Below are 26,993 nucleotides of genomic sequence, written 5' to 3'. Positions count from 1 at the left end.
TCACTCCTCTCAACAGTGGCCTGGACTCAATCGACCATGCCCAGTTCATCACCTGCATTGATGGCTCAGTGTCTGCAAGCCTACGTGTGTGTCACTACCTATCCCTGAGTAAATGTCTCATGCAGATGGACACTATTGCTCTTTCTCTTGTGATTAATAAAATGAATACGAAATCTAAGGCATTATAAATCTCATGGTAATTTTCCACTATGAAAGTCGTTAATGTGAAAAATACTTCTGTCATTTCACAGAGGCATGACACTGGAGACTGCGGAAACCTCTCTGAAACGCCAAGAACTCCCTGATGCAGAGGGCACAGCTTGTGTGTTTCTAAATCCTCTGCTCCTGGTACAGGGCTCACTTACCATGCAGGCAGGTGCTAGGCAGACGCATCTGCGTGACTGAGCAAGGATGCTCGCACAAGGCCAGGAACGAACACAGAGACGGGATCCCCAAACCCACCCTCCTCCGCAAATCAGGGTACGGGGTGAGATGTGGGAGTCACGTTCCATCCATGACCTCACTCTGAGGCTGCACGAGGTCCCCCATGTGCAGAAGGAGCTGCTGAAGTGGTGGTTTGTGCATGACAGTCCCCAGTCCTTCCACCCAGGGCATTTCCAGTAAGTGATGCAGCCGTCAGAAGCTGCCCATGTCCCGGAGCCCATCTGTGCTGGGGATTCGTGCCTCTCATAACCCACAGAGCCAGTGGCCCATCTCCACAAGACAAAGCTGAGAAACGGTCTACCCTCTCCACCCCTCGCCCAGGCCTGGGCGGGCTTTGCACAGCCTCTAGGATGCCTTCTCAGCAGGGGGCAAGGAGCTTTAGCATGTAGCTCACATTCCTCAGGGGACACTCCCTGAGTGGGTCTGAGGAACAGACAGGCCCTTGCCATAGCCTCACCAACCCACTTCGCCCAGCCCCAGTGCCTCCAGGGCCCGGTTGCAGCACAGAGCACATGGAAATCCTGGGCCGACAGCCTTCCCCGGCAAGCCCGACAGCTCCATGGCAGGGAAAGGGCAATATGGCGCTCTGCCTTCGGTGGCCTAAGAAGCCTTCTGGCTGGTAGGAGAGACGTCGGGCTTATTTCTTAGCCTTGAACAAGTCCACTCAGTGTGTGCCAGGATTCTGATTTCACTCAGCTCATGTTTTCTAACCACTTCCAGCCCCCCCTTGGAATAGGCAATGGGAAAAATTCCTAAATCCTCAGAAAAGAGGGTCCCGGAAGCTGCTACTGACGCGAGGTTGTCAGGGTGAGTGGTCAAAGCATCAGAGACCTCACTTGGGTCTGGGTCTCCATGTAGCCTTAACCCTTTCAGCTGCATTCTTCCCAGAACCTTGATAAGATTTAAAATAAAGATGGTTCGAGTAGCCTCCACTGGCTGATGACTATGGGGCTTGCCCAACACCAGTTACATCTTTGAAACCTCATAGAGCCATAACAGTATTCCTATTTTTAGGGACAGGGTTCCTCTCTGCCACCTAGGCTGGAGTGCAGCAGTGCAATCATAGCTCACTGCAGCCTTGACATCCCAGGTTCAAGCAATCCTCCTGCCTCAGCCTCCTGAGTAGCTGGGCACGTGCCACTATGCCTGGCTAAATTTTTTTATTTTTTGTAGAGACAGAGTCTTGCTATGTTGCCCAGGCTGATCTTGAACTCCTGGCCTCAAGCGATCCTCCCACCTTGGTCTCCCAAAGTGCTGGGATTATAGGCATGAGCTGCTGCGCCCAGTTGCCTGTTATTCCCACAGATGAGGAAACAGTCCTAACAAATTAGCCACAGAAATTGCAAGAAGTCTTTTAAAAGATGCACAGGGATAGAAGGTGATCATAATGCCATGAGGTGGGGGCGGGAGAAACCCTGAAGGCAATCACTGCCTTACATCAATCAATGACACTCCTTCCCCTCCCCTACTGACGGGGAGATGAAGAGGAGCAAGACGGGGGTCCTGGGAAGCCCAGGCAGGCTGAGGTGCCAGGGAAGCATCTGCTGAGACAGCTGTGGCTCCGCTTCCCCAAGCCCCCAAGGACAGGTCAGTCTGAATCTGCTTCTGAGGAATTTCCAGCAGCCCCATCCAGGGGCCTCGCAGCAAGGTCACCTACCTCCATGCGGGCCTTGTAGAAGTCCACGTCGTGCAGTTTCTCCTTGCAGCGGGTCAGCTCCAACTCTAGCCTCTCCACGCGGTTTGCCTTCTCCCGCAGGGAATCCAGCTCGTCTCGATAGGCACGAGCAGACCGGGCATCTGCTGCTAGCTGGATGTTCTGGAAAGTGGACAAAGGCAGGAGAACCTAGCTTAGGGCATCCTCTAGGGAGGGCAGAAAGGCCAATTCCCTCTTGCATGGTGTCTCCATGATGGCCCAGGACAAGCCAGCTCCTGGTGGCCAGGGGCCTCCATGTGCATGCCACACACGGGATCTCCACCTGCTGTCACTAAGAAACAGGGTCATCCCCATAGCTGTGCTCAGGACAGGTGGCTCTTGGGTGGCTTAAAAACGCTGCTGTTGTGCTCCTGACCCTCCAGGCCCCGTTATTCGACACTCCAGCCCTGCCACCCCCAGGACACACAGGCTCAGGCCCCCAACTCACCTCCTGCTTAACTTTCTGCAGTTCCAGCACCAGCTGGTCCACCTCATGTCTGGTGTCCACAAGCTGCTCTGTCTTATCCTCCCTGTAGAGGCAGTAAGGACAAAGAGTGTGGGAGGCAGCATCCTTAACAAGCAGTCCCGGGAGCAGGCTGCCACTTCCTAAGACCAGTGGGAAAAGGAAAGCACCCGGGATTTGGGCGGTGGGGAGGCGATCTGCTTATGGGGCCTGCAAAAATGTTACCGACTCAAAATTCTTTTCTTTTTGTAAGTTTGCAACATCGGCCCTTAAACTATGTCCATCCGCCACTCAGGTCTCCATCCAAGTGTGTGGGGCAGGTAAGGAGACCCCAGCGGCAGCTGTACCACCCTACAGCCAGGCTCTACAGGTGACCAGCCAGGTGACATCCACCAGCTGCAGGAAACCTGGGAGAACAGTCTCACCAGACTGGACGGAAGGAGGGGCACCTCCTCCCTCCAGCCAAGAAAACACACCAGGTGTGGTCGTCCCGGCCCCAAGCTGGAGCTGAGCATGGACTGGAGGCTGCCTCTGTGGACAACTTGCACTGTCTGGACTGAAGAAACCCTGAAGACCGGGAAGAACCCCCGCCCCCATCCCTGTGCGGGCCTCGGAAGGGGAGGCAGCTGGTCCCAGGTCAGAGTAAGCTCAAGGCAGACCCCAGCTGACTCCAGGGCGCACGTCAGAGCTGTGCCATTGGCAGCACCACACATGTGAGTGGATGCCACACCAGAAACATGACTGTAACAACACACACAAAGGTAGGAGAAGCAGCCGGGGACTCACAGCTCCTGCCTGACGCGCCGCAGCCTGGCCTTGGTGTCGGCCAGCTCCACGGCCAGGTGCTGCTTGTCTTCACTGGAGAGGCTGCTGGTGGGGCTGGGAGTGGAGTCAGCACTGGAGGACTTGACGGGGCTGGGTGGATGCTGCGCCTGCAGGTAGTCACGCTCCTGAGTGAGGTCCACGATCAGCTGCAGCCGGGCAGGGAGGGGGATGGAGGAGAACAAACGGGGTTAACCATCACCACACCTGAGCTTGAACAGGGTGAAGAAACCACCAAAAGACAGATATTTCAGCGGAGACTAAGAAACCAGGAGGAAGGTGGGAGAAGGCTGGCATAGGTTTTGAAAAGAGGTGAAATATTTAGTGAAACAAAAGGGAATGTACGAAGGAGAAGCGTCCTGATCCCCTGTATCCTCCCACAGGCCCGAGGTGACCATGCACTGCAGGGGTCGTAACCAGGGAAAGCACGCACGTCCCACCCCCACCAGAACCTCAGCAGCAGGACTGAGGTGTCTAGGCTGAAGATGAAGGGAGAGGAGATGAAGGGGCCTGAGCCCCTTCCCAGGCTGCCCGGGCCGCCGCCCCGCGGACGTACCTCGGTGCACTCGTCCCGCTGGTCGATGAGCCTCCGCAGGTGGAGCACCATGCTCCTCGAGAGGGCCTCCAGCTCCTCCGGAGCCACATCGGGCAGCTCCAGCCACTGCAGGTCAAACACGTTCTCTTGGTTGTGAGTCACCTGTGGGCACACATGGCAAGGGCACTGCAGGGGCGGCAGAGACGGGCACCCACTTCCTTCACACTGCAAACAGCATCTCCTTCCAATCAACCTTACTAATCCCTCAGTGACAAATCTACTGTGGCCAGCAAAAGGGTGCCCTATGCAAGTGCGGCCAGACCCTTCAGCAGAGCCCTGTTCATACAAACCACTTCTGCTTTCAGAACTGGGTCAAAGAGGACACTGATTTTCAAAGAGGACCAGAAAGTACGCCTTACAATTATTTCCCTATAAGGTCCTGGGATAAGAGAGCTTCACTGGAACTACATCAATGTAGAACACAAGGAAAGCTTCAGGGTGAGAGGGTGAGGAAAGGGACTGTATGTTACTTCTTAAAATCTATGCGAATAGAACAAAAATATTAATCTTTTGTCAGAATGTTGTGTACAAAGCAATCTTGGGTTGTTTTCTGGAACTATTAATAATCAAACAGTTTTCAGGGAAGGGTGCATCTCATTCCCACGGGCCACAGAAGATAGCCTCTTTGGGCTTCTTTCCCTGGCCAGGGAGCGGAGATACATGGCTCTGTCTACATGAAACAGCCTCTTGACACACACCCCCGCGATCTGCCCTGGGAGACAGGGTCTATTTCCAGCTCTCCTCCTCTCAGTTTTGGAAGAGATACCATAGTGCTCGGGCCTCAAAAGAGGAAAACAAGAACAATGAAATTGGGGCATCTACTCTGAAACACACCCAAAGAAGTCTTTATTCAATCAACAGAGGCAGAGAACACAAACAAAAAAAAAAAAAACTCAGCTTGAGCAACACAGTAAGACCCCATTCTCTACAAAAAAATGTAAAATTTAGCCGGGCGAGGTGGCATGCACCTGTGGTCTCAGCTGCTTGGGAGGCTGGGGCAGAAGGACCACGTGAGGCCAGGAGTTTGAGGCTGCAGTGAGCTATGATCACACCACTGCACTCCAGCCCGGGTGACAGGAAAAAAGACAAACCCATAAAATAAAAAGCAGACAGGGCCCTGTCAACAAAGGCCCTTCAATTTCTCAAAATTTGAAGAGACACCATCTTACTTCTCTCCACCTTAAAAGGATAAGTTTGGATACGGGTGATCTGAGAATTAGGAGAAATCTTATCCCATGATTCAGAGCACCCTAAGGGCACAGGATGGAGAGGCTGGTTCTAGGCCTGCTCCAGACCCAATGCTGGGGAAAGTCCTCGGACATCTCAGGGCCTCTGAAAAGGGTTGTGTGGCTGGGCTTCAGGGCCTCAACCTGGCTGCACCACAGCCACTTGCTAAGGTTTTATTTAAATGCTTATGCCCCTCCTCCCACTGAGTCTGACTCAGTGGGTCTCTCATGGGGCCCAGCACCCCAATTTTTAAAAAGCACCAGGGAATTCTGAAGCCCAGGCCTGACAGCCCCAGCCAGCTGTGGAAGCTGGTAGGCCCAACTACAGCTTCTCCCCAGTATCAACCCAGGGAGTCTCAGCTGCCTCTGCCAATCACACACCAGTTCCTGTGTATGCAAATCTTCTTCATGCATTTATCTCATCTGTCCAATGACACTGACTGCTGAACCCATATCCCCTAAGGTAATTAAAGCACACAGTGCATATGCGTATTTTGGAAGGAGTGTGGAAGTGGAGGTCAGGAAAGTAAATTTCCACCTGGATACTGCCCCCTAGGGTGGCTGCCTCCTTAGCTGATACCACCTCTGCCAACGTCAATGGCAAAGGGCCGGGAAGGTCAGGCCTCCAAGGCCAAGGGCTCCTCCTCCTGCACTATGCTGATGCTCAATGCAGAGCCCTCCCGACCCCTTGCTGGGGGGCCTGAGTTGGGGATGGGCCAAGTCTCCCAAGGCAGCCTCTCTAGGACTCACTGGTTTAGCTTCCCAAGTGGTGTCAGCTTGTCTCTGCCATGTCACTGACAGAAGCAGAGACTCTCTCTCTATAAAGATCAGCCGTTCAAAGCAGGGTGACATTTGCCAGAATACATTTTCAGGGCCTGTAAATCAAATTCTGAGCCTCAACCACTTGACAGCTCTTAAAAATAGTCTGAGTCCATATTAGGCAAAAAGAAGGCGACAAAAGACGACTTGATTGAGGTGGTTTTTTTTTTTTAATTTTTATTTTTACCCTCATTTTATTTTAGCTGGCTGATTGATGGCTATCTTTCCAAATAGAATCAATGTGCCTGTGGTGTCTGAAACCTAAGATTAGCAAAATCGTAATGGGTGATGTATTCTTTAAACGTTTCCACTCATAGAGAAGTTTTGCCTCCCGGCTACCATGGGCGCAGCAGTCCACAGCTGAGCCCTCCACGAGGCCACGCACCTACCTCCTGGATATGGGCCACGATGCCAGCCTGGGTCTCAATGTCCAGCTGTTTGATTCTTTCAATGAACTCCTCTTTCCTCTCACACTGCGGAGGGTTACATGTGTTAATGGAAGCACTGTTCAAGTGAGGGCGAAGCTGAGTCCACCACGGCCACAGAATGACAGTTTCAAAAGGAACCACCCACCCCGCTGTTGTCCTCCTGCCAGCCCTTACGCTGATGTGTCTCTAGTGGTTGCCGGGACCACCTACATCAGAATCACCTGGGGAACTTGTTCTTAAAACTCCCATCCGTAAGCCTCCACCGAGATTGAAAAGACCAGGGTGGAACACAGAACGCTTCGTTTTAAACAAGCTCTCCAGGTGATTCTTAAATACGTAAAGACAGGGAACACCTGGTTTAAGCCAGGGGGGGTGGCAAACATCACGTGTAAAAAGCCAGATGGTAAATATTTTAGACTCCGTGGGCCATTTGGCCTCTGTCACAACTACCCAGCTCTGTCGTTGTAGTGGGAAACCAGCCACAGACAACATGTGAAGGCGGGCATAAGGCTGTGTTCCAATAACACTTTATTTGAGAGAGGGTCTCGCTGTCACCCAGGCTGGAGTGCAGTAGCATGATCATGGCTCACTGGAGCCTCAAACTCCTGCACTCAAGTGATCCTCGTGCCTCAGCCTCCTGAGTAGCCGGCAGGCATGCGACACCATACCCAGCTAATGTTTTCTGTTTTTTTCTGAAGACAAGGTCTCACTATGTTGCCCAGGTTGGTCTTGAACTCCCAACCTCAAGCCATCCTCCCCCACCTCAGCCTCCCAAAGTGCTGAGACTACAGGCATGAGCCACTGCACTCGGCCAAATAAAACTTCATTTACAAATACAGGCAGCAAGTCAGATCTGGCCCACAGGCTGTAGTTTGCAGATCCTTGCTCTAGCAGTTCCTACACTGGGGACGATTTGCTAATGGTACCCTGGCCTGAGGGATCCCCATCTTGCCTCCTGCCCAAGGTGCCCTGGTACTAGAAACAGCTGCCACCTCAAACAATGGCCACTCTCTTCCAGGAACCCAGTGGCCTTCTGTCATACTGGACTGAAAGGAGCATCCTCCCACCTAAGCTAAGGGCTGGTTCCAGTCCCACAAACCCAATATGAGAAGGCTGGGAGAGCTCCCTCTGCTGCAGTCCTGCCCAGTCCCTACCTGGACGGCACAGCCCAGCACCAGGAGCAGCACCTTCTTGATTTCCTCCATGCTCTTCCCTAGATCAAGAAAGCAACACATTTAACTCAGCTTAACTGCTGGTATAATTTCAGTGACATGTTTACTGTAGGGGAAAAAAAAATCAGATCAACAAAAAAAAATCATCTCTCTACTCTGTGACATTCACTTAGGTATACACACTCCATCGATCTTCCATGGGAGGCTTTATTTACTTTTTCTTTTATTTTGAGTCAGGGTCTCACTCTGTCACCCAGGCTGGAGTGCAGTGGCAGGCCCACAGCTCACTGCAGCCTTGACCTCCCAAGGCTCAAGTGATCTTTTCACCTCAGCCTCCCTAGTAGCTGGGACTATAGACATATACCACCATGCCCAGCTAATTGTTGTATTTTTTGAAGAGATAGGTCTTTGCCCTGTTGCCCAGGCTGGTCTCAAACTCCTGGACTCAAGTGATCCGCCCACCTCAGCCTCCCAGGGTGCTGGAATTACAGGTGTGAGCCACCATACGCAGCCTTATTTACTTTTTACACCAAATGAGAATTCTGTACATAACTATTTGAAGCCCCATTCCATTCAAATATGTCATAAATATCTCCCTGTGATAATTAATGAACCGTAACATCAGCATCCCTTTTTAGCGTATCAGGTAAGCAAAGTACACAATGGGAGAGAACAACTCCCACAGGAAATACTGAGTCGACACTCCAATAAGGCTGTATACAACCTCCCCCTTTTTATCATGCAAATTTCCAAACAGACATGGGGGGACAGTATAATGAACCTTCACAAGACACTCAGCCTCACATGATCAACATTCTGCACCTCTCACTCTATCCGCCTCCTCCTTCCCTCTTTAAGTTTGTTTGGCTGGAGTATTCTAAAGTAAATTCCATAAGATAACATAAAGACATCCTTTTTTTTGGGGGGGGATACAGGGTCCCACTCTATTGCCCAGGTTGGGGTGTAGTGGTGCAATCATAGCTCGCTGCAGCTTCCACCTCCTGGGTTCAAGTGATCCTTCCACCTCAGCCTCCCGAGTAGCTGAGACTACAGGTGTGCACCACCACACCTGGCTAACTTTTGTACTTTTTGTAGACAGGGTCTCATAATATTGCCCAGGTTGGTTTTGAACTCCTGGGATCAAGCAATCCTCCCACCTCAGCCTCCCAAAGTGTTGGGATGACAGGTGTGAGCCACCACACCTTTTTGATGGTTACATACTTACTTTGTAAAGCAAGGCCACTAACTTACTCAACCAATCCCCTTCCAGAGGTTCAATTTATATATTATATATATATAATATATACTATAGATATAATATAATATATACTATAGATATAAATATATATATATATATATATATTTTTTTGAGACAGAGTCTCACTCTGTCACCTAGGCTGAAGTGAAGTGGCACAATTTTGGCTCACTTCCACCTCTGTCTCCTGGGTTCAAGTGATTCTCCTGCCTCAGCCTCCCGAGGAGCTGGGATTACAGGCGCTTGCCACCACGCTCTGCTATTTTTGTATTTTTAGTAGAGATGGGGTTTCGCCACGTTGGCCAGGCTGGTCTTGAACTCCTGACCTCATGATCTGTTGGCCTTGGCCTCCCAAAGTGCTGGGATTACAGACGTGAGCCGCCGTGCCCGGCCCTAAAATATGTCAATCTAAACAATGTTATAAAGAATATCATGGTAGCTAATTCTTTATGCATTCCCTTTTTCAGCTTTTCATATTGACAAACCGCCCTGCAGACAGGCTTTACCATTTCACCATGGGACATACGTGGTGATTCCCATTTTCCTACCCTTGACCAGCAGTTACCCTACCACTCTTTCTCAACTTTGTCAATCAGGCCAAAAATCCTGTTTCGTCATTCTGAGCTCTCTCTGATTGTGCTTGAGGCTGAATGCATCTTCACCTGTTTATCTATTTCACTTAAACGGCAGCAGAACACCTGGGCCGAGATGACGGGCTTGGTCACCCAGGAACTGTGTGTCCCAGACAAGCCATATTCTGTCTCCAAGCCTCAGTTTCCACATCTATAAAATGGCCTGGGTAATGTGCAGGGTTCCCTTTCAGGTAAAAAAAAAAAAAAAAAAAAAAAAAGAAAAAGAAAAAAAAAAAAAACTATGTGTTCTGACTTTTTCTTATATTCTGTTGTATTTGAGGAAGAAAGGACATGCCAGAAATAGCTTTCTTCTCTTGAAAGACTTAACCAACTCACACACTAGGCTACAGTGGCCCAAAGCATCAAAGACTGCCGCGATGAAAAAACCAGACCACCGTCCTGAGAACCAATGCTGTGGTTCATTTCAGATCCCTGAGTACAAGTAGTGAATGAATATGTGACCTCCTCCTAAGACCCCTCAACTGAGAAATAGCTAAAATTGGCCTTCCTTGAGATAATGACATCATTGTCAAGCCTCAGAACTGGGAACTGGGGGTTCACTGAACCAGAAACACACCCCGTCCCCCAGCCTGAAGGCAGGGCAGGGAGAGACTGGTGGGCTGGACCACAGGGTCTAAAGGCCACTTTCCTGCTCTGGAGGACACACCTGAGAAAAAGGCTCAGCGTTGCAAAGCAACCTTCTAAGGTTAAATCCTTCTCCTGTTAGTAAGTTTAGAGATTCGTCAATATTTGAAATGGAAAAATTCTCAAAGTCTCAGAATTATTATTATTTTTTTACTTGAGATCTTTCATTTGGCCCAAGACACTCTAATCCACAAAATAAATATCACCACAGTGACTCACTTCCCTATTAACACAGAGCTATTCATCAGCCACTTAACTTTAGTTTCGATAAAGAGAAAAGGGGCCAGGCGCGGGGGCTCATGCCTGTAATCCCCGCATTTTGGGAGGCCGAGGTGGGAGGATCACTTGAGGTCAGGAGTTCGAGACCAGCCTGGCCAACGTGATGAAACCTCGACTCTACTGAAGATACAAAAATTAGCCAGGCGTGGTGGCATGCGCCTGTAACCCCAGCTACTTGGGAGGTTGAGGCAGGAGAATCACTTGAACACAGGAGGTGGAGGTTGCAGCAAGCTGAAATCGCTCCACTGCACTCCAGCCTGGGTGACAGAGGGAGACTCTGTCTCAAAAAGAGAGAGAGAGAGAGAAAAGGGAATGCCCACATGAGTGTTAACAAAGCCTCCAATCAGTCTTTCTGACAGTGCTTGCCGGCTCAGCCCAAGTCACCCACCTCCTCCTTTCCCTTCTGTCAGCCCACAGATCACTGGCAAGGGCTCATCGCATGCCCATGCTGGATATAAGAGGCACAGACCCTTCCCTGCCATCACTGGCTTGTCTTCCTACAATAAGACTCGCTTTTTGAAAGGCCACTCACCAGGTACTGTACCCACCAGAGGAGCCGAAACACTAAGAAAGCATTTAAGGGTCTGAGATCAGCCTAAACAGAAGTCAGGGTTTGCACAGAAAATCTTTATGTCCTCTATTCAGAGCAAAGTCCCCAAAGGAACTAATTACATCACACTGTAGAATCATTTGGACAACTGGTGATCCATTTCCCCAGCCCAAAGCAGATTACAACAGCAAATTAAAAGGGGGAAAAGGGCTGGAGAAGCTCACTGATGGTGTTCTGAGAGCAAGGAAGAGAGCAGGAACCTTGCTCACACACTGGAGGGCTCAAAACTGCACTCTGAGGCCAGGTGAGTGGCCCACACATGTAATCCCAGCACTGTGGGAGGCTGAGGCAGGAGGATCGCTTACATCCAGGAGTTCAAGACCAGCCTGGGCAACATACAGAGACCCCCACCATCCCTGTTTTTTTTTTTTTTTTTTTTCCTTTTTTGTTTTTCTTTTTGAGATGGAGTCTCACTCCATTGCCAGGCTGGAGTGCAGTGGCTCGATCTCGGCTCACTGCAATCTCTGCCTCCTGGGTTCAAGTGATTCTCCTGCCTCAGCCTCCTGAGTAGCTGGGACTACAGGTGTGCACCACCACACCCAGCTAATTTTTGTATTTTTAGTAGAGATGGGGTTCCACCATGTTGAACAGGATGGTCTTGATCTCTTGACCTCGTGATCCGCCTGTCTCAGTCTCCCAAAGTGCTGGGATTACAGGCATGAGCTACTGTGTCCAGTCTTTCTTTTTGAGATGGAGTCTCGCTCTGTCACCCAGGTTGGGGTGCAGTGATGCAAGCTCAGCTCACTGCAACCTCTGCCTCCTGAGGTCAAGCCATTCTCCTGCCTCAGCCTCCCAAGTAGCTGGGATTACAGGCACACGCCACCATGCCCAGCTAATTTTTGTATTTTCAGTAGAGATGGGGTTTCACCATGTTGGCCAGGCTTGTCTCAAACTCCTGACCTCAAGTGTCTGCTTGCCTTGGGCTCCCAAAGTGCTGGGATTACAGGAGTGAGCCACTGCGCCCAACCAAGATCCCATTTCAATTAAAAAAAAAAAATTAGCCAGCCCTGGTGGTGCACTATTTGGGAGGCTGAGGTAGGAAGATCGCCTGAGCCTGGGAGGTTGAAGCTGAAATGAGCTTTGACTGTGCCACCGCACTCTAGCCTGGGCGACAGAGCAAGACCCTGTCTCCAAAACAAACAAACAAACAAACAAAAAACAACATCACAAAAACAACGCTCCGAGGCTGCTCGGAGCAAAGGGTTCTACTCCCTCAGCGCCCTGCAATCACACACCATGACAACCCTGAGTTCATTCATTCCCTCATTCATCCCAACACCCATCAGACATCAAGAAAACACTCAATCTGACCCACAGCACAGGTTAGAAAAGTATGGATTCCTGTTTGCTAAGGTTTGTAACAGGAGGAAAAAAGGCTTTAAACATAGAGAATTAAGTTTAGAAAAATATTACTAGGAAAAAACTAAACTCTTTGGTGATTAACAGGTTACTAAGAAATTCACCTCTGCCCTCATTCAAAGGAAGCAGAGCAGTGCTCGTTCTCACCAGGCTGAGTAAATAGAAACATTTGCTTATAACAAATGCATCCTGTGATCCCCACCCCTACAGATTCCTACAAATTTTTTTTAAAAAGCAGAAATTTCCTCATTTCTCAGGAGAAGCCGATGCCCAATTTCTTTCAGGATTTCAGTCGTAAGAAAAACCGCTATTTCCACAAATCTACCAGATTGTGGGTTTTGAATAGTTTCAAAACACAGCAGAAGATTCCCTCCTGGATCCTTGCCAGTAGGACTGGCTCAGTGACACAGTCAGGCAGGCCAAGCTCAAACAAACCTACAGACAGCTCCCTGCCAAGTACCTACTATGTGCTGGGAGCCAAACCAGCAATCTGAAAGCTGGTAAGTGCTACAGGAAGCCGAGAAAGGAACTTCTAATTTGCAGCAAGGCCCAGGGCAAGGATTCTAAAGGGAATAACCTCTGAGCTGAGTTCCACAGATGAGGAGGAGACAGACTGTCGGGTAGGCAAGCGTAGGCTTTCCAGGCCCAGGGAACAGCATGTGCGAAGGCCACGAGGTGAGAGTGCACGCTGCTTGTCAAATTACAAGTGCTTTGCGGTTACACTTATCGAGCTGGTGTTCAGAGGCAGAAATGGGGTCAGGTTATAAAACGACGTGGATTTCTACACCAAAAAACGTCACAAGCAACGGCTGGGGGCGGGGATCGAGAAACATCAGACAGGACACACTCCACACTTAACACAACTACACTCTGTCGAGTATAGGAGAACCCCCGGGGGACTCCCAGGACGTCCTGAATGAAGAGCTGAGTCTAAGAAAAACCTTATCTTACTACCTGCTTCCTGGAGTCTTGACACAAAGAAATTCACCCTGGCCTATCTCAGCAGAAACGCAATGCAGACAGACAGGCCAACATAAGCTATATAGAAAGCTGCAGATGTTAAGAGTCATAAGCTTCCAAAACAGAAGGGAAACCGCCAGACAGCACATGTTTCTAAGTGCAGAGGTGAGGACAGAAAAGTAGTTGGACAATTAAAATACATCATCCTCTAAAATGTGCATTATATCACGGTTTGAAAAATCCCCGACTTGCTAGCCCTGAGTCCATGGCAGACATGATTAGTCAATCACAGCACTTTCTGACTCAGGGTGGAACTAGGTCTCAGAATCCTTCTGAACACAGCACTCCACAGACTACCAGTTAATGGACGTTAACACATGGAACAAAACCTGTCTTCCTTCCATGACTGGTATATAACCTCGAGAGTCCTTTTTGACTTCACTCTTTGGTTCTTTAAGATGCAGCCATGCACATGTTCAGAAGACACATTTTTTTTTTTTTTGAGATAGAGTCTCGCTCTGTCGCCCAGGCTGGATGGAGTGCAATGGTGCAATCTTGGCTCACTGCAACCTCAACCTCCCAGGTTCAAGCGATTCTCCTGCCTCAGCCTCCCAAGTAGCTGGAACTACAGGCACCCACCACCACGCCTGGCTAATTTTTGTATTTTTTAGTAGAGACAGAGTTTCACCATGTTGGCCAGGCTGGTCTTGAACTCCTGACCTCAAGTGATTCATCCGCCTCGGCCTCCCAAAGTGTTGGGATTACAGGTGTGAGCCACCACGCCCAGACAGAAGACACTTTATGATTTCTGGACACAGGAACTAAATCTTGTTGTGTATAAGCGATGACTGAAGTGTGAAGCTGGGGATTTAAGCAATGGCAGGCAAGCATCCCTGTCCAAGAGGGAGCCCTTCCTGCTCCAAACTACATACCCTCTGCCCTTGCTGGGGTCGAAGGACAGTGACTCCTGTCCACAGATGAATAGGGGTCAGAGATAAAGCAGTGAAACTGATTCCTCTGTCTTGCTAACTCAGCTCTCCACAACCACAGAGGCCCAGGACCTGCAAATCACCAGCCAGGCTCAGGGTTTAACCCTCACAACCTGGAAGGACTGAACGTATTCCGTAGAGTAACTTTGCCCTTTCCTCCTATAGACCACCATTACTGTACCTTAATACACAGCATGCTACCATGTGACTTAATTCTGAAAGCAATCCCCTGAAGATGGTATGATGACTCCATCTTAGAAACAGAACGATGTAGCTCAGAAAGGCTGAGTCACAGAACTAAGATCTGTTCCCGGGTCCACCACCACCTACCATCTCCTAACTTATTTACGTTTCCTTCTAAAGCAGGGAGCTATGTGGTTTCGCTTCTGATCCCTGTGATCCCAGGCAGGTTAGTTAACCAGCGTTTGCTGACTGAGTGAGGTTAACTGTTAGCATCAAGTACCTGGGTTAGAACAGCAAAGAGAGCAGTTTCAGTTTCTCTCTTCCACGGCACATACGAGTGCTTACTGATTCTACATTCTCTTTTCTTCTGGCTTATATGCTGGTGTGAACCACTGACTGCTTTCCCTGGTTTTGTACTTAAAAACCAGTTATTTCATAAGGATGCTCATGAGGCTGTCAGTGATTTGAAAACAGCAGTGCACCGAACACAACCCTGTCGTCTCTCCTCAGTACACAGGCACACCCCAACACTCAAGCGGGCACAGCTCTGAGGGCCCTCCTGAGGCCTCAGCTTACAACGGGAAGAGCTGTTTATTATTATAACAGTCAGGGGTACCTCCCAGGAACTGCCGAGGAATACTAGAGGTAGAGAGTTCCCTGTGGGTGGATTCACGGGGATGCTCCATCATATGTGTCCCCACCCACGGGGAAGGAGGCAGGCGCCTCTATACACGGGCTCACATTCTGGGGAGCGGCTCCTGTGAAATCCTCATGTCACCACGTGCCCCCCACCATTAACATAACCAGGCACACACATTTATCAAACATGGACTCTGGCAGGCGCTAAGCCGTGTGCCTGTGTGGAATGGTGCAGGAGCCTCCCGGGGCACCCTGACCAGTGGCCCTTTACCCCAGTGTCTCTCTGCTGCCCGTATCAAGTCAGTCCCACCCCCACAGATACCCCAGCACCACCATGCACAACAGACGTCAGCTGCCCCCAGGTTGTGTAGAACACTTTGAAATAGCCCCTCGGAGCACTCTCACCCCCAAAATGACCTCCTACCCCACCTGCCTGCCACGGCTGCAGAAGCTGAGAGCGCGAATTCATTTCCCAGCACCAAACAACTGAAGACCAGAAAAGCAGAATCAGCCACAAGCCTGCAGCTTGAGACCTGAGTTTGCCCTGGGAGGGGGCGAGGAGCTAGGGCAGGCAGGGGATGCTCTGGGAAAGGGTCCCTCCCAACCGCCAGGTGGAAAACTCAAACATAAAGACCTTTGACAAACAGCATCTCTTCCCTCCTCTGCAGACGGCCGCGGCCACAGAGAGCAGGCCTGCTGGAAGCCATGGTGTGGCTGTTGCAGCCAGCGGCGCGTTCTGTGTGTGCCCCAGCCATCGCTAGGAAGTTTACTAACAAAGTCTGGTCTCCAGGCAGATCCGCGGGTGCTCGGAGGCCGGCGTGTGGGCCGCGCTGTGACGCTCAGCTGGGCTTGGTGTCAGCCAAACTCTGCAGCTTCCTAGGAAAGGAAAGCCTCGGCTCCCGGCTTAAGTGCCCCAGCACCGCACATGGACTGGAGACCTTGTTTCTGGATCCAAAAAGCAGCACAGAAGCAAAGAAGCGGGATGGAAATGGGGTAGTTTGAAACAGCATTTGGTTGCTTTTCTGAACCTTCTCTCTCAAGGATGAAAGAGGAAATTTTACAACAATCAAAATGCCTGAAAGATTAATTTTCTTTTTCTTATTTCTTCCCTCTCATTCGAAGGCCCCAAACTTTTTGCAGATATGAAAATTATATATATATATACACACACACACACACACACACGTACATTTATACACAGGATTAGAGAATTATGGCCAGGAGAAATAAAATAAAAACAACAGAGGTAGGGGAAAAGAACGCAAGAATGGCTCATGAAGCCGGAGTGGCCGACCCTTAGCCTCCACACCATACGGTGAGCAGGCATGGAGCCGGGGGCAGGACTGGGAGGGCCACAGGGCCGGGAAGACAGGGCTTTTGATTTTTAAAAGCACAATCTCAGCAGGAAGACGGCTCCCCACAAGCAGGACTCTGAGCCTGTGCCTGGGTTGCCAGGGTGGGGGTCAGCAAGCCTCGGGCACACCCCAGCCCTCACAAGCTTCCCTGAAGGCAGGCAGGGCTGTGCCGTGAAGGAAGGCAGGGCTGTGCCGTGTGGGCTACGAGAGAGAGGTTTCCATGGGATCTGAAAAGCACTCCAAGGACACGCTAGCAGGAGAGCAAATCAATACGGAGAGGGTAAAATATTAAATTCCAAGGAGTTTCAGGAGGTTTCCTTCTGTTTCCTCTGGCCCATGAAACCTAAACCTCAGCTGTCACAGAAGACCTCCTCCCTCCCAGGCTTGCTGCTCCTCATGGGACTCCCAGCAACTTGCACTCCCCTGAGCTCATTCCACCTAGAACACCTTTCCTCGCTTTCTCTGTCTGAGGCCTTGCCCAGATATTGCCTCCTCCAGGAAGCCTTCCTGACCTGCCCAAGCAGAACTCATCAGCCTCCTTGCACTGGCTGTGAAGCACGATCTTGTACCATAAATGTCTCTGTGGACCCCGTCTTCCCTTTCTGCCTCAACACAGACTGGGGGCTTCCTGATCTGAGGTGGCCTGTTCATCTCACCAGCGGAGGGGAGCTAAAGGAGGGGCCTGGGCTGAGCTCCTTTTGAGAGCCTCTGGCCGAGGGGCAGCCAGCTAAGATGAGGAAGGATGGAAAGGTGCTCCAGCCTTTTATTTGGGGGAGGTCAGAAGTCGGGCCTTCTGGCTTCCTCAGCTGGTGCAGTAGATAGAGCAGAGTCCTGCACTCAGCTGAGAAGGGAGGTCGGTCACAGCATTTTGTGTGCACAGAACCCTGTTTCTTCGGGGTGCTTCCTCTGCTGCTGGAATGCGCACCCTCTATAACCATCATAAGAGCGAGAAAACGTAGGACAGAGGGCCAGGCCACTGAACAGCAATTAATGAAACGCCATGGCTCTTCTCAAAGGTTCCAGTGGTACTCAGAGAGGACCCTGTAGGGTGTGCATATGGAGTCGCAGCTCCTCCAGGGCTCCCAGGAATCCTGCTTGGCATTTAGAATGTAAGAAACATCAGGGCAGACCAGTGGCCGACTGTCCACAAAAGTAACCATCTGTGCAATTTATGGTGTGAAATCTGGTTTTCACCTATGGAGACCTCTACGCCGTGCACCTCTGAAGGAGCTCCTCCACTCTCCGGGCTGGGCTTCGGCACCTATAAGGTGCGTACTCTTCCATTCTAAATGGCTTCGGTGGGATCAGCCATGTGTAAGTCTGGAAACCACTATTACACTTGGATACAAACCCTGGAAGAAAAAACAATGCTCTCTTCCAGCACAACTGTCCTGTGATTCATCGCAGAAAGTAATTTGCTAACACCCTGGCTTCCCGTCAGACAAATCTAGTCCTTATTTGTGCGTGTGGCACAGTGACAGGCCTGGCTGCTGAGAAAGATGCTGAGAAGCCAGAGCTGGAGGGACCCCAGAGCTGGTCTAGCTCCATCCAGCATCCTCCCTCACTGCTCAGACAGCACAGACATGCGCTCTTGCTTCTCACAGGCTTCTCGTAGAATACACTCATCAGTAACCGCGGAAGACGTTTAATAGCTGTGCAGCTGGCAAGATGCTGAAGGTGGTTTTCAGGGAGTCATCTCAGGCCTAGGGGAGGCAGACAAGTGGTACTGGGCAGAGAATGAATCTCACTTGACCCTGAGCACCGACAGCTGGCCTTCTTATCTGTGACAGCAAGTGGGTAACGCCTGTCGGGGGCCCCAGCTTGATGGGGGAGTCAAGTGGAGAGAGGAGCGAGGAAGACAGAAAGGCGGGCCCCCTGCATGGATGCTGTATTTACTGAGCACCTACTACATGCCAGGTGGTATGTAATGTCTACATTCTAGACATTAGAATGCACTGACCACAGCAACAAAAACCCCAGGATTCCTGCTCTCAGGAGAGCGTGCACCCTAGCGGGGGAAAAGCATGCAATGCCACAGAGGGGAAAAAAATAAGTGAACAGTATCGTCTATTCTCAGGTGCCAAAAGGTACGGAGAAGAGAAAGCAGAGCGGGACAAAGAAGATGGGGCATGTGGCAGGAGAGACAGGTGGGGCCACACTGAACAGGGGCTCATAGGTGGTGTTTACACACTTTGCTGGCAGAGGGACCGGCAGGCGCACAGGCTCTAGTGCCCAGAGCGGGCTGCAAAATGACAGTCAGCTGACTTGAGGAGGGGGCTGCTTGGGCTGCCATGCTGGGAGCAGACTGCAGGGGGTAGGGGTGAGGACACTGCCCCGGGGAGCAGCCAGGCAGAAGCAGGGTAGCTGGCGGTGGGGAGGAGGGCTGCAGAGGAGAGCTCAGCTTCTAGGGGTGCACTGAGGGTAGACCCAGGATGCCAGGCGAAGGCACAGACATGAGTAAAAGGGAAGGATAAGGATGGCGGAGGGGAAACAAAGCAAAGGACACTCTACGGCACTCTGGCCCCAGAAGCCTGCGTACTGCCTGACTACGGGGGCCGGCTATTGTAAGAGCCATCATATAAAAGTGAGGGTGGGGTTCAAGCAGGGCCCAGCCAGAGCCCAGGCCGTGCTCGGAGAAGCAGAGACTACAGCAGTGAGGCACCAGACAGACCCTCCCATCCCCAGGGGCACGGGTGCAGCTGAGAGTGAGCTGCAAAACCACAGCACCATCAGCGCAGAAACCCAGAGACGGTCCCAGGGGTGGACACAGCATAAGGGAGTGAGGAGTTTGGGCCAGGAGAGGCTGAGGAGAGATTTCAAATGCAATTTTCAGTATACAAAGTACTGTTTCGTAGTCATTGCACTGTCCTTGACTTCCACCCAGGATAGGAAGAGAGTGAACACCCTTCTGTCTGATGGGTGGGGGGGGGGGGGGGTTAAGTGAGACATACAGAAAAATTGTAAGTTGTGACACCTCCCTTTTTTAGGTCAGAGAGAGGGGACAAATGCATAGACTCTCAGGGTCTTTTAGTATCATTGTGCTGGGGGACAGCGGGTAGACCAGATGCTCTGTTGGGATCTGGAATCAGGAAGCTTGTGATGCTATGTGCTCAAAACAGAAAAGTTACCCCAAACTATAAAAAATGTTATAAATAACAGTACAGTGTCAGCATCCACCAAAAAGAGTACAAAGCAAGCCCCTGACACATGAGGGGGACAGATTCAGTTAAAAAAGCACACACACACCCCCACCCCAGGCAACCATACAAATTAAAAAAAAAACACCAACTTTGTTCTTTGTTTAAAAAGAAACAAAAAAAGAGCTTTACACATCTATTTTTACAATTTAAAACTGAAAATGCTATTTCATAAATCCATCTCTCTGCCCCCAGCACTGGTGTCTGCATCTTCCTGCTGGTGGATGTCCCCTGCCAGCCTCCGCTGCTCTCAGAGCACCCTGGGACTCCTGTCAAACCTAGTCATCTGTGCACCCAGCTCCCGGTCCCCCAGCCCTGACACGCTGCCCTCCATGTGCAGCCTGCTGAGGCCACCGTCTAGCATGTCAGTCAGCGCGGCCTGGGGCCCTCTGAGCCCTCGGTGATGGGTAAGTTATTCCCGTCCTTCACTTTCCCGGCGCTCACTGTCCAGTTTCTCTAACTCCGCCTTCAGAGCTGGGAGCAGCTGATTCATGTCGGCTGATTATATACCATGGGGGTCCCAGGGACATCCAATTCACGTGTCAACCATCTAAAACCAGCTTCCCCTTAACGTTCTAAAAACTGAATTGTGGTTAGGGTTGTACAACTTTGTATATTTATGAAAAAAAATCACTGAATTATACACTTACGATAGGCGTATTTTATAGCATGCAAATGATACCTCAATAAAGCCGTTAAAAAAAATCAGCATCCACATCTTTACAGATGTTTCTGTTTGGCAGCAGACCTGAGATGGGGACCTATGTTCTCTGCCCATGGACAATCTCTGTGGTGTTGGGAGGTGCCTGACGGCAGCGGGGCAGAGAGGACAGGCTTCCAGATGGCAGTGGAAAGGGAGATACCTGCAGGGGTGAGAAGAGAGGGAGTGCCAGCAGGAAGGTGGGCAAGCTATGCAGGTGACATCGGAGCTGAAGGGAGGGGTGAGAAAAGGCAGAGAGAAGGATGTGTTTAATATTGGGTTCAACCATATACAATGGCCATTTTCATAGGTCAAAAAAGGCTGAATATTGCAATCGCCTACAGTTAAACCTAACCCATGGATGTCCACGTGTGACAGACGAAGAAGTTCAGGTTTGGGGGCAGACAGAGCAGGTTTCCAATCAGCCCCTCTGCTTACAGGCCAACTGGCCAAGGGCATGGCATCCAAACCCTCAGAGCCTCAGTTCTCTCACTATAAATGGAAATGGGCGCAGCCACACCGCAGAAGCACGTTTTCATTCCTTTAAAAACAAATTTTAAGTAACTAATTAAAGATGGAGTCTTGCCTGTCATCCAGGCTGGAGTGCAGTGGCACAATCATGGCTCACTGTAGCCTCGACCTCCTGGGCTTAAGCCATCTTCCTCAGCCTCCCAAAGTAGCTAGGACTACGAGTGTGTGTCACCATGCCCGGCTAACTTTTTTATTTTTTGTAGAGCTAATCTCTCGCCACCACGCTCAGCCTTTCTTTTTTTTTGTTTTTTTTTTTTGAGACGGAGTCTCGCTCTGTCGCCCGGGCTGGAGAGCAGTGGCCAGATCTCAGCTCACTGCAAGCTCCGCCTCCCGGGTTTACGCCATTCTCCTGCCTCAGCCTCCCGAGCGGCTGGGACTACAGGCGCCCGCCTCGTCGCCCGGCTAGTTTTTTGTATTTTTTTTAGTAGAGACGGGGTTTCACCCTGTTAGCCAGGACGGTCTCGATCTCCTGACCTCGTGATCCACCCGTCTCGGCCTCCCAAAGTGCTGGGATTACAGGCTTGAGCCACCACGCCTGGCCCACGCTCAGCCTTTCATTTAATTTTTAACGCAAGTTCAATGGCAAGCACAGGGTGGGCTTGCTAAGGAGTCACTGTCCCCCTCTCTTGCTCCTTCAGTATCTCCAGGGTAGACGCAACAACAGGAGTAAGCTACCGCCAACCTCTACAGGCATCACTCTCACCTCCTCCCGTAACACCAGCCCCAAATAAACCAGGAAGGCGGCAGAGTTCTGCTTAGCAAAACAGGCTCCACTTCCCGGAAGTTACCAGAAATCATGAGAGTGCCCCCATCCCTGGAGCCCAGGGCTGTGGCCAGCGTGGACTGCATTTGGCATCCTGCCTTTCTCCAGAGGAGCCGTGAAATAAAGCCGGAACACACATGGCCCCATGACAGAGCTGGCAAGCGCGCAGAACCAAAGGCTCCCTGCTACTAACACGTGAAGTGGGGGAGGGCGCTTGCTGTCAGGGGCCACCAGGAGGACCGGGGGTGGCCTCTGCAGAGTCCCCATGTAAGGCGGTGGTGCCCACAGGCCAGAGCATGGAAGACTAACAGGGGTCAGGGAAGCTCTTCCTTCTGGCTTGTGCAGACAAAAGGCAGACACCTCAGCCGGCTGAAGCCCAGAAAGCGCGCCCCCATGGAACAAGGAAGCCGCCGCTGATGTTCTCAGGGTGGTGGCACTAAAAGAGGACTACTCTCCCACCAGCTATGCCCTCAGCTGGTCATTCAGTGAACTCTTCTGAAGTCTCAAAGCCACTTTAGCTACTGTCATATGGACAGGAGAGGGGATGGCCAGGCTGCAGTGAGGCCAGGATGAGGAGACGCCAACAGAGGGAAGCCTGAGTCCCTTTTGGAAACGCCTCTAATGTTTAGGATCCACGGTCTATTGCCATCCTACAGGTGTGGCTTTTCCTGTGTTCCTTGATCCCTCAGCTATTCCAGGAGGCCCCAGACCTAGGGTTCCAAAATGATGACAAGGTCTCCATCAGAACAAGGGAACCCCTAGCCAGCGAGAGTAAGTCTGTCCCTGGGGCCTGCGACTTCTGCCCACGAGCTATGGGTGCAGCTAAACACACGCAAAGGTGAAAGGAACGCAAGGCATCACTCCATGTAATGCACCCAGGAAGTTACCTGACAGGCAGAGATTAAGTTCTGACTTCCTGTAAGATGCTAGGAGGACATTTAATTTGGTCTTCTTTCTTTTTTTCATTTTATAATTAGAGATGAGGTCTCACTATGTTGCCCACGCTGGTCTTAAACTCTTGGGCTCAAGCGATCCTCCTGCCTCAGTCACCCAAAGTTTTGGGGTTACAGGAATGAGCCACTGTGCTGGGCCTCATTGAGTCCTTCAAACTCACACTGAGTGTCAGAGACTGCAGGGACCTAGAACGCGTGCCTACCAGGAGAGCTGAGTCCAGCAGGCAGACGTAAGACAGATCAGTGAGCTCCATCACTGAGCATGAATGAAGCCTCGCAGGACCCCAGTGAAGACAGATGTTCTCTAAAGAGATTCTTACTCTCCTGTCTAAGGTACCACACTCCCTGATGGTGTCAGTTGATTCCACACTTACTGAGGAAGTGAGTCCACCAGATGGTATGACTCAGGCACCTAAACCCAGACTCATCTTCTCAGGAGGAACAAGGAAGTGGCCTCGCCAGCCTCTACACACACATCTGAGGGGTTGGGAGGCTTCACTCTTTTTTGTTTTTAAGACAGAGTCTTGCTCTGTCGCCCAGGCTGGAGTGCAGTGGTGTGATCTCGGCTCACTGCAAGCTCCGCCTCCCGGGTTTACGCCATTCTCCTGCCTCAGCCTCCGGAGTAGCTGGGGACTACAGGCGCCCACCACCACGCCCAGCTAAATTTTGTTTTTGTATTTTTAGTAGAGACGGGGTTTCACTGTGTTAGCCAGGATGGTCTCAATCTCTTGACCTCGTGATCTGCCCGCCTTGGCCTCCCAAAGTGCTGGGATTACAGGTGTGAGCCACCGTGCCCGGCCTGGGAGGCTTCAATCTTTTTTTTTTTTTTTTTTTTTTGAGACGGAGTCTCGCTCTGTCCCCTTGGCTGGAGTGCAGTGGTGTGATCTCGGCTCACTGCAAGCTCCGCCTCCCAGGTTCACGCCATTCTCCTGCCTCAGCCTCCTGAATAGCTGGGACTACAGGCACGCGCCACCGTACCTGGCTAATTTTTTGTATTTTTAGTAGAGATGGGGTTTCACCGTGGTCTCAATCTCCTGACCTTGTGATCCGCCCACCTCGGCCTCCCAAAGTGATGGGATTACAGGCGTGAGCCACCGCGCCCAGCCAAGGCTTCAATCTTAAGGAAGAAATGTGTCCTTGGCTGAATGCCTCAGGGTAATGAACCCACTCTTGAAAATCTCAGCAAAATGATCATGTGTTTTCACTGTGCTGGCCCAAGCTGGCAGCCAGAGCTCGACGGCCAGCAGCTGCCCAACGCCGATGGCACTGCCCAGGCACCGCAGGGGGGGAAGGGAGCGGCTTTCACTCACCAGATAGTGGGTCTCTGCCAATCATCAAAACATTGGGCAAATTCATTACAATCAGCTGCTGGAGAACTTCCTGCAGAAACAAAGGGGGAAAAGATACCATTAAGAACCGGGAACAAAAATAAAGAGGGATTAAATAAATTACAAGTAAGGAAGCCCCCGGATGGGTGTGCAGCCATCCCGTGGTGACGATGACGGTGCTAATAATGACAGCAAGGAGCATGTAAGATGCAAACAAACGTGAAAGTCAAAGCCTAACTGTATTTCTGTCTTGATTGTTAGCAAATAAAAAGTATATCTACAAGAGATTTAATGGGGTTATGAAAAAAGAAAAAGCATATTTAAAAAATAAAATGAAAGCTAAAGTTATGTCCGTATAGGTAGAGAGGCCTCGGGGAAAAAAAGGCAATAGATGACACGCTCAGATAGCAGGATGATGTTTCTTTTTTAAAAGATATCCTTATTTTTATTGTATGACTTGTGCAATTAAAAAATGAGGCCAGGTGCAGTGGTTAACGCCTGTAGTCACAACACTTTGGGTGGCTGAGGCAAGAGGATAGCTTGAGACCAGGATTTTGAGAGTAAGCCTGGGCAACATAGCAAGACTCCATCTTCACTCACACACACACATACACACACACACACGCTCTTAGCTAGGCGTAGTGGTGTGTGCCTGGGATCCCTGCTACTCGGGAGGCTGAGGTGGAAGAATCGCTTGAACCTGGGTGGTCGAGGATGTAGTGAGCTGAGATCACACCACTGCACTCCAGCCTGGCGAACAGATGGAGATCCCGTCTCCAAAAAAGAAAAGAATAATAATAAGGAATAAAGATTAAAGAGATGCTACTGAGCCTTTCTAATCTGATGGTTCAGGATCCAGCCACTAAGCAGGTCTTTGGTACAAGTTATAAATGAGGAGACTTCTCTTGTTTATAGCATGCACTTTCTAAGTGAGGGATACATCAGAGCTGCTCTGCACAGCCAGAGGTGGTGCCTTCTGGCCCTAACACCAACGGGCTTGGAAAGAAGACCCAGGCATCAGCTATCAGTCACGCCCGCTCGTCTGGGTATAGGCTCTCCTCAGTGTGCTGGCAGACAGCCCAGATTACCACTTATATCCCCCTAAGTATTTCTCGGGGCAGATCAATCTTCTGTGCCCAAATGCACAAATAAGGAGATTTTAAAATTCCAATTCTGGCAGGGCATGGTCGACACGCCTGTAATCCCAGCACTTTGAGAGGCTGAGGTGGGAGGCTTGCGCGTGGAGTTCAAGACAAGCCTGGGCGACACAGAAAAAACTCGTATCTACAAAAAATTAAGAATCAGCTAGGTGTGGCACTGAGCCCTTGTGGTCCCAGCTACCCGGAGGGATTGCTTGAGCCCAGGAGTTCCAGGCTGCAGTAAGCGATGTTGCACAACTGCACTCTAGCCTGGGTGACAGAGCAAAACCCTGTCAATTTAAAAAAAAAAAAAAAAAATCCAATTTTACGGAAGACAAAAAAGAGGGTGGGTTTCATAACTATTCTAAAAGTGGCCACTACAGAAATTCTTCACCAAGAAAGCTCCTCTTAGGCCTTTAAAAAAGTGTTTCTGTTGAGACACAACTAGTTTCATAAGTCGCTCTATTGCATAACATGCGGAATCTCTAGATCCAGTATGCTGCTAACTCGCTCTCGAGAAGAGGGGGATAACTACACAACCCATATGGCCCGGGTGCATATCTCAGACCATCTCTGAGTCAGATTAGAACGGGGCCGAGGCCACATGCTGGGAGAGGCATGCGTCCTTCCTTATTGTCTTTCTATGGCTCCTGTCCACACTGCTGGAGGGGATGTTAAACCATGAGGTGTACCCCACTCCCGAACACACCAGCCCCCCTCCACTCAATGCCGGAAATCACATTTCTCCATTATCCAGGGTCACATGTCACTGTGTCAGCGACGGCTAATGCTTTCTCAAACATGTTTCAGCTGGTAAGTATCTGTACGCGTTGGATAACAGTGTGAGTTGTTTAACCGCCTCAGCCCTCCTTTAGGGCTCAGTAGAAGTCAATGTGAAAAAACTGTCTCTTAAGTGCATGAGTTCGCCAAAGGGTTCCAACACCCTCGCCCTACTACCCCCGGCAAAACACACCAGTAAAATCAGTGAAATCTGCTTTCCAACTCAGTGAAGGGAGGGTGCCCAACAGCATCAGCCTGTCCGTCACATAGCTCCCTCCCAGCCTCAAGACTATACTCCAGGCCAGGCACGGGGGCTCACGCCTGTAATCCAGCACTCTGGGAGGCCAAAGTGGGCAGATCACCTGAGGTCAGGGGTTCGAGACCAGCCTGGCCAACATGGTAAAACCCCGTCTCTACTAAAAATACAAAAATTAGCCAGGCGTGGTGGCACATGCCTGTAATGTCAGCTATTTGGGAGGCTGAGGGAGGAGAATCGCTTGAACCAAGAAGCAAAGGTTGCAGTGAGCCTAGATCACACCACTGCACTCCAGCCTGGGTGACAGAGCAAGACTACGTCTCAAAAAAAAAAAAAAAAAAAAAAGAACAGAAAAGAAAAAAAAGACCACACTCCAGTGTTCCAGTCAACCCATGGAAGAACAAACGTCATCACCAGCAAACCAGCCACAGTCCCCTTTCTAACTCTTGGCTAGTTGTTTTCTTCTGCCATTTGTCCAAGCTCAGCCCTGTACCAGGGTGAATGTGTTTATAAGCGAGATGCAATATGTGAAATCATCTTGTTTTGTTGTTTTGTTTTTTGAAATAATCTGAAGGTCACTGCAAAAAATGCAAATTGTTATTTTTATGCGAATGTTAATCTAAGCAAAACACTGCTGGAAATATTGCCAGAAAATGTATGTGTTCTCCTACCAAAACAGGATGTTTAATTTTGTCTAATCAGTACTTTCTAGTTTTCCCACAAGAAACATGTGTCATTTGTGCAATTAAGAAATGATGTTTTAGGAACAGACAATGTC

General features: G+C 50.4%; 1 protein-coding gene across 1 annotated transcript in view; it reads right to left on the bottom strand.

The window, feature by feature from the left end:
- Positions 1 to 26,993, bottom strand: part of CCDC88C (coiled-coil domain containing 88C) — a 147,368-nt gene that overhangs the window by 65,691 nt on the left and 54,684 nt on the right. Inside the window, 7 exon segments of the mRNA XM_033191576.1 lie at positions 2,102 to 2,260; positions 2,586 to 2,667; positions 3,387 to 3,571; positions 3,979 to 4,119; positions 6,452 to 6,535; positions 7,645 to 7,703; positions 24,023 to 24,092. Coding sequence (XP_033047467.1) covers positions 2,102 to 2,260; positions 2,586 to 2,667; positions 3,387 to 3,571; positions 3,979 to 4,119; positions 6,452 to 6,535; positions 7,645 to 7,703; positions 24,023 to 24,092 — 780 coding nt within the window.

The sequence above is a fragment of the Trachypithecus francoisi genome, unplaced genomic scaffold, assembly GCF_009764315.1.
Source record: "Trachypithecus francoisi isolate TF-2019V2 unplaced genomic scaffold, Tfra_2.0 Lachesis_group3, whole genome shotgun sequence".
In the NCBI taxonomy this organism is placed as follows: domain Eukaryota; kingdom Metazoa; phylum Chordata; class Mammalia; order Primates; family Cercopithecidae; genus Trachypithecus; species Trachypithecus francoisi.
This window is presented reverse-complemented; position numbering and strand designations above follow the sequence as displayed.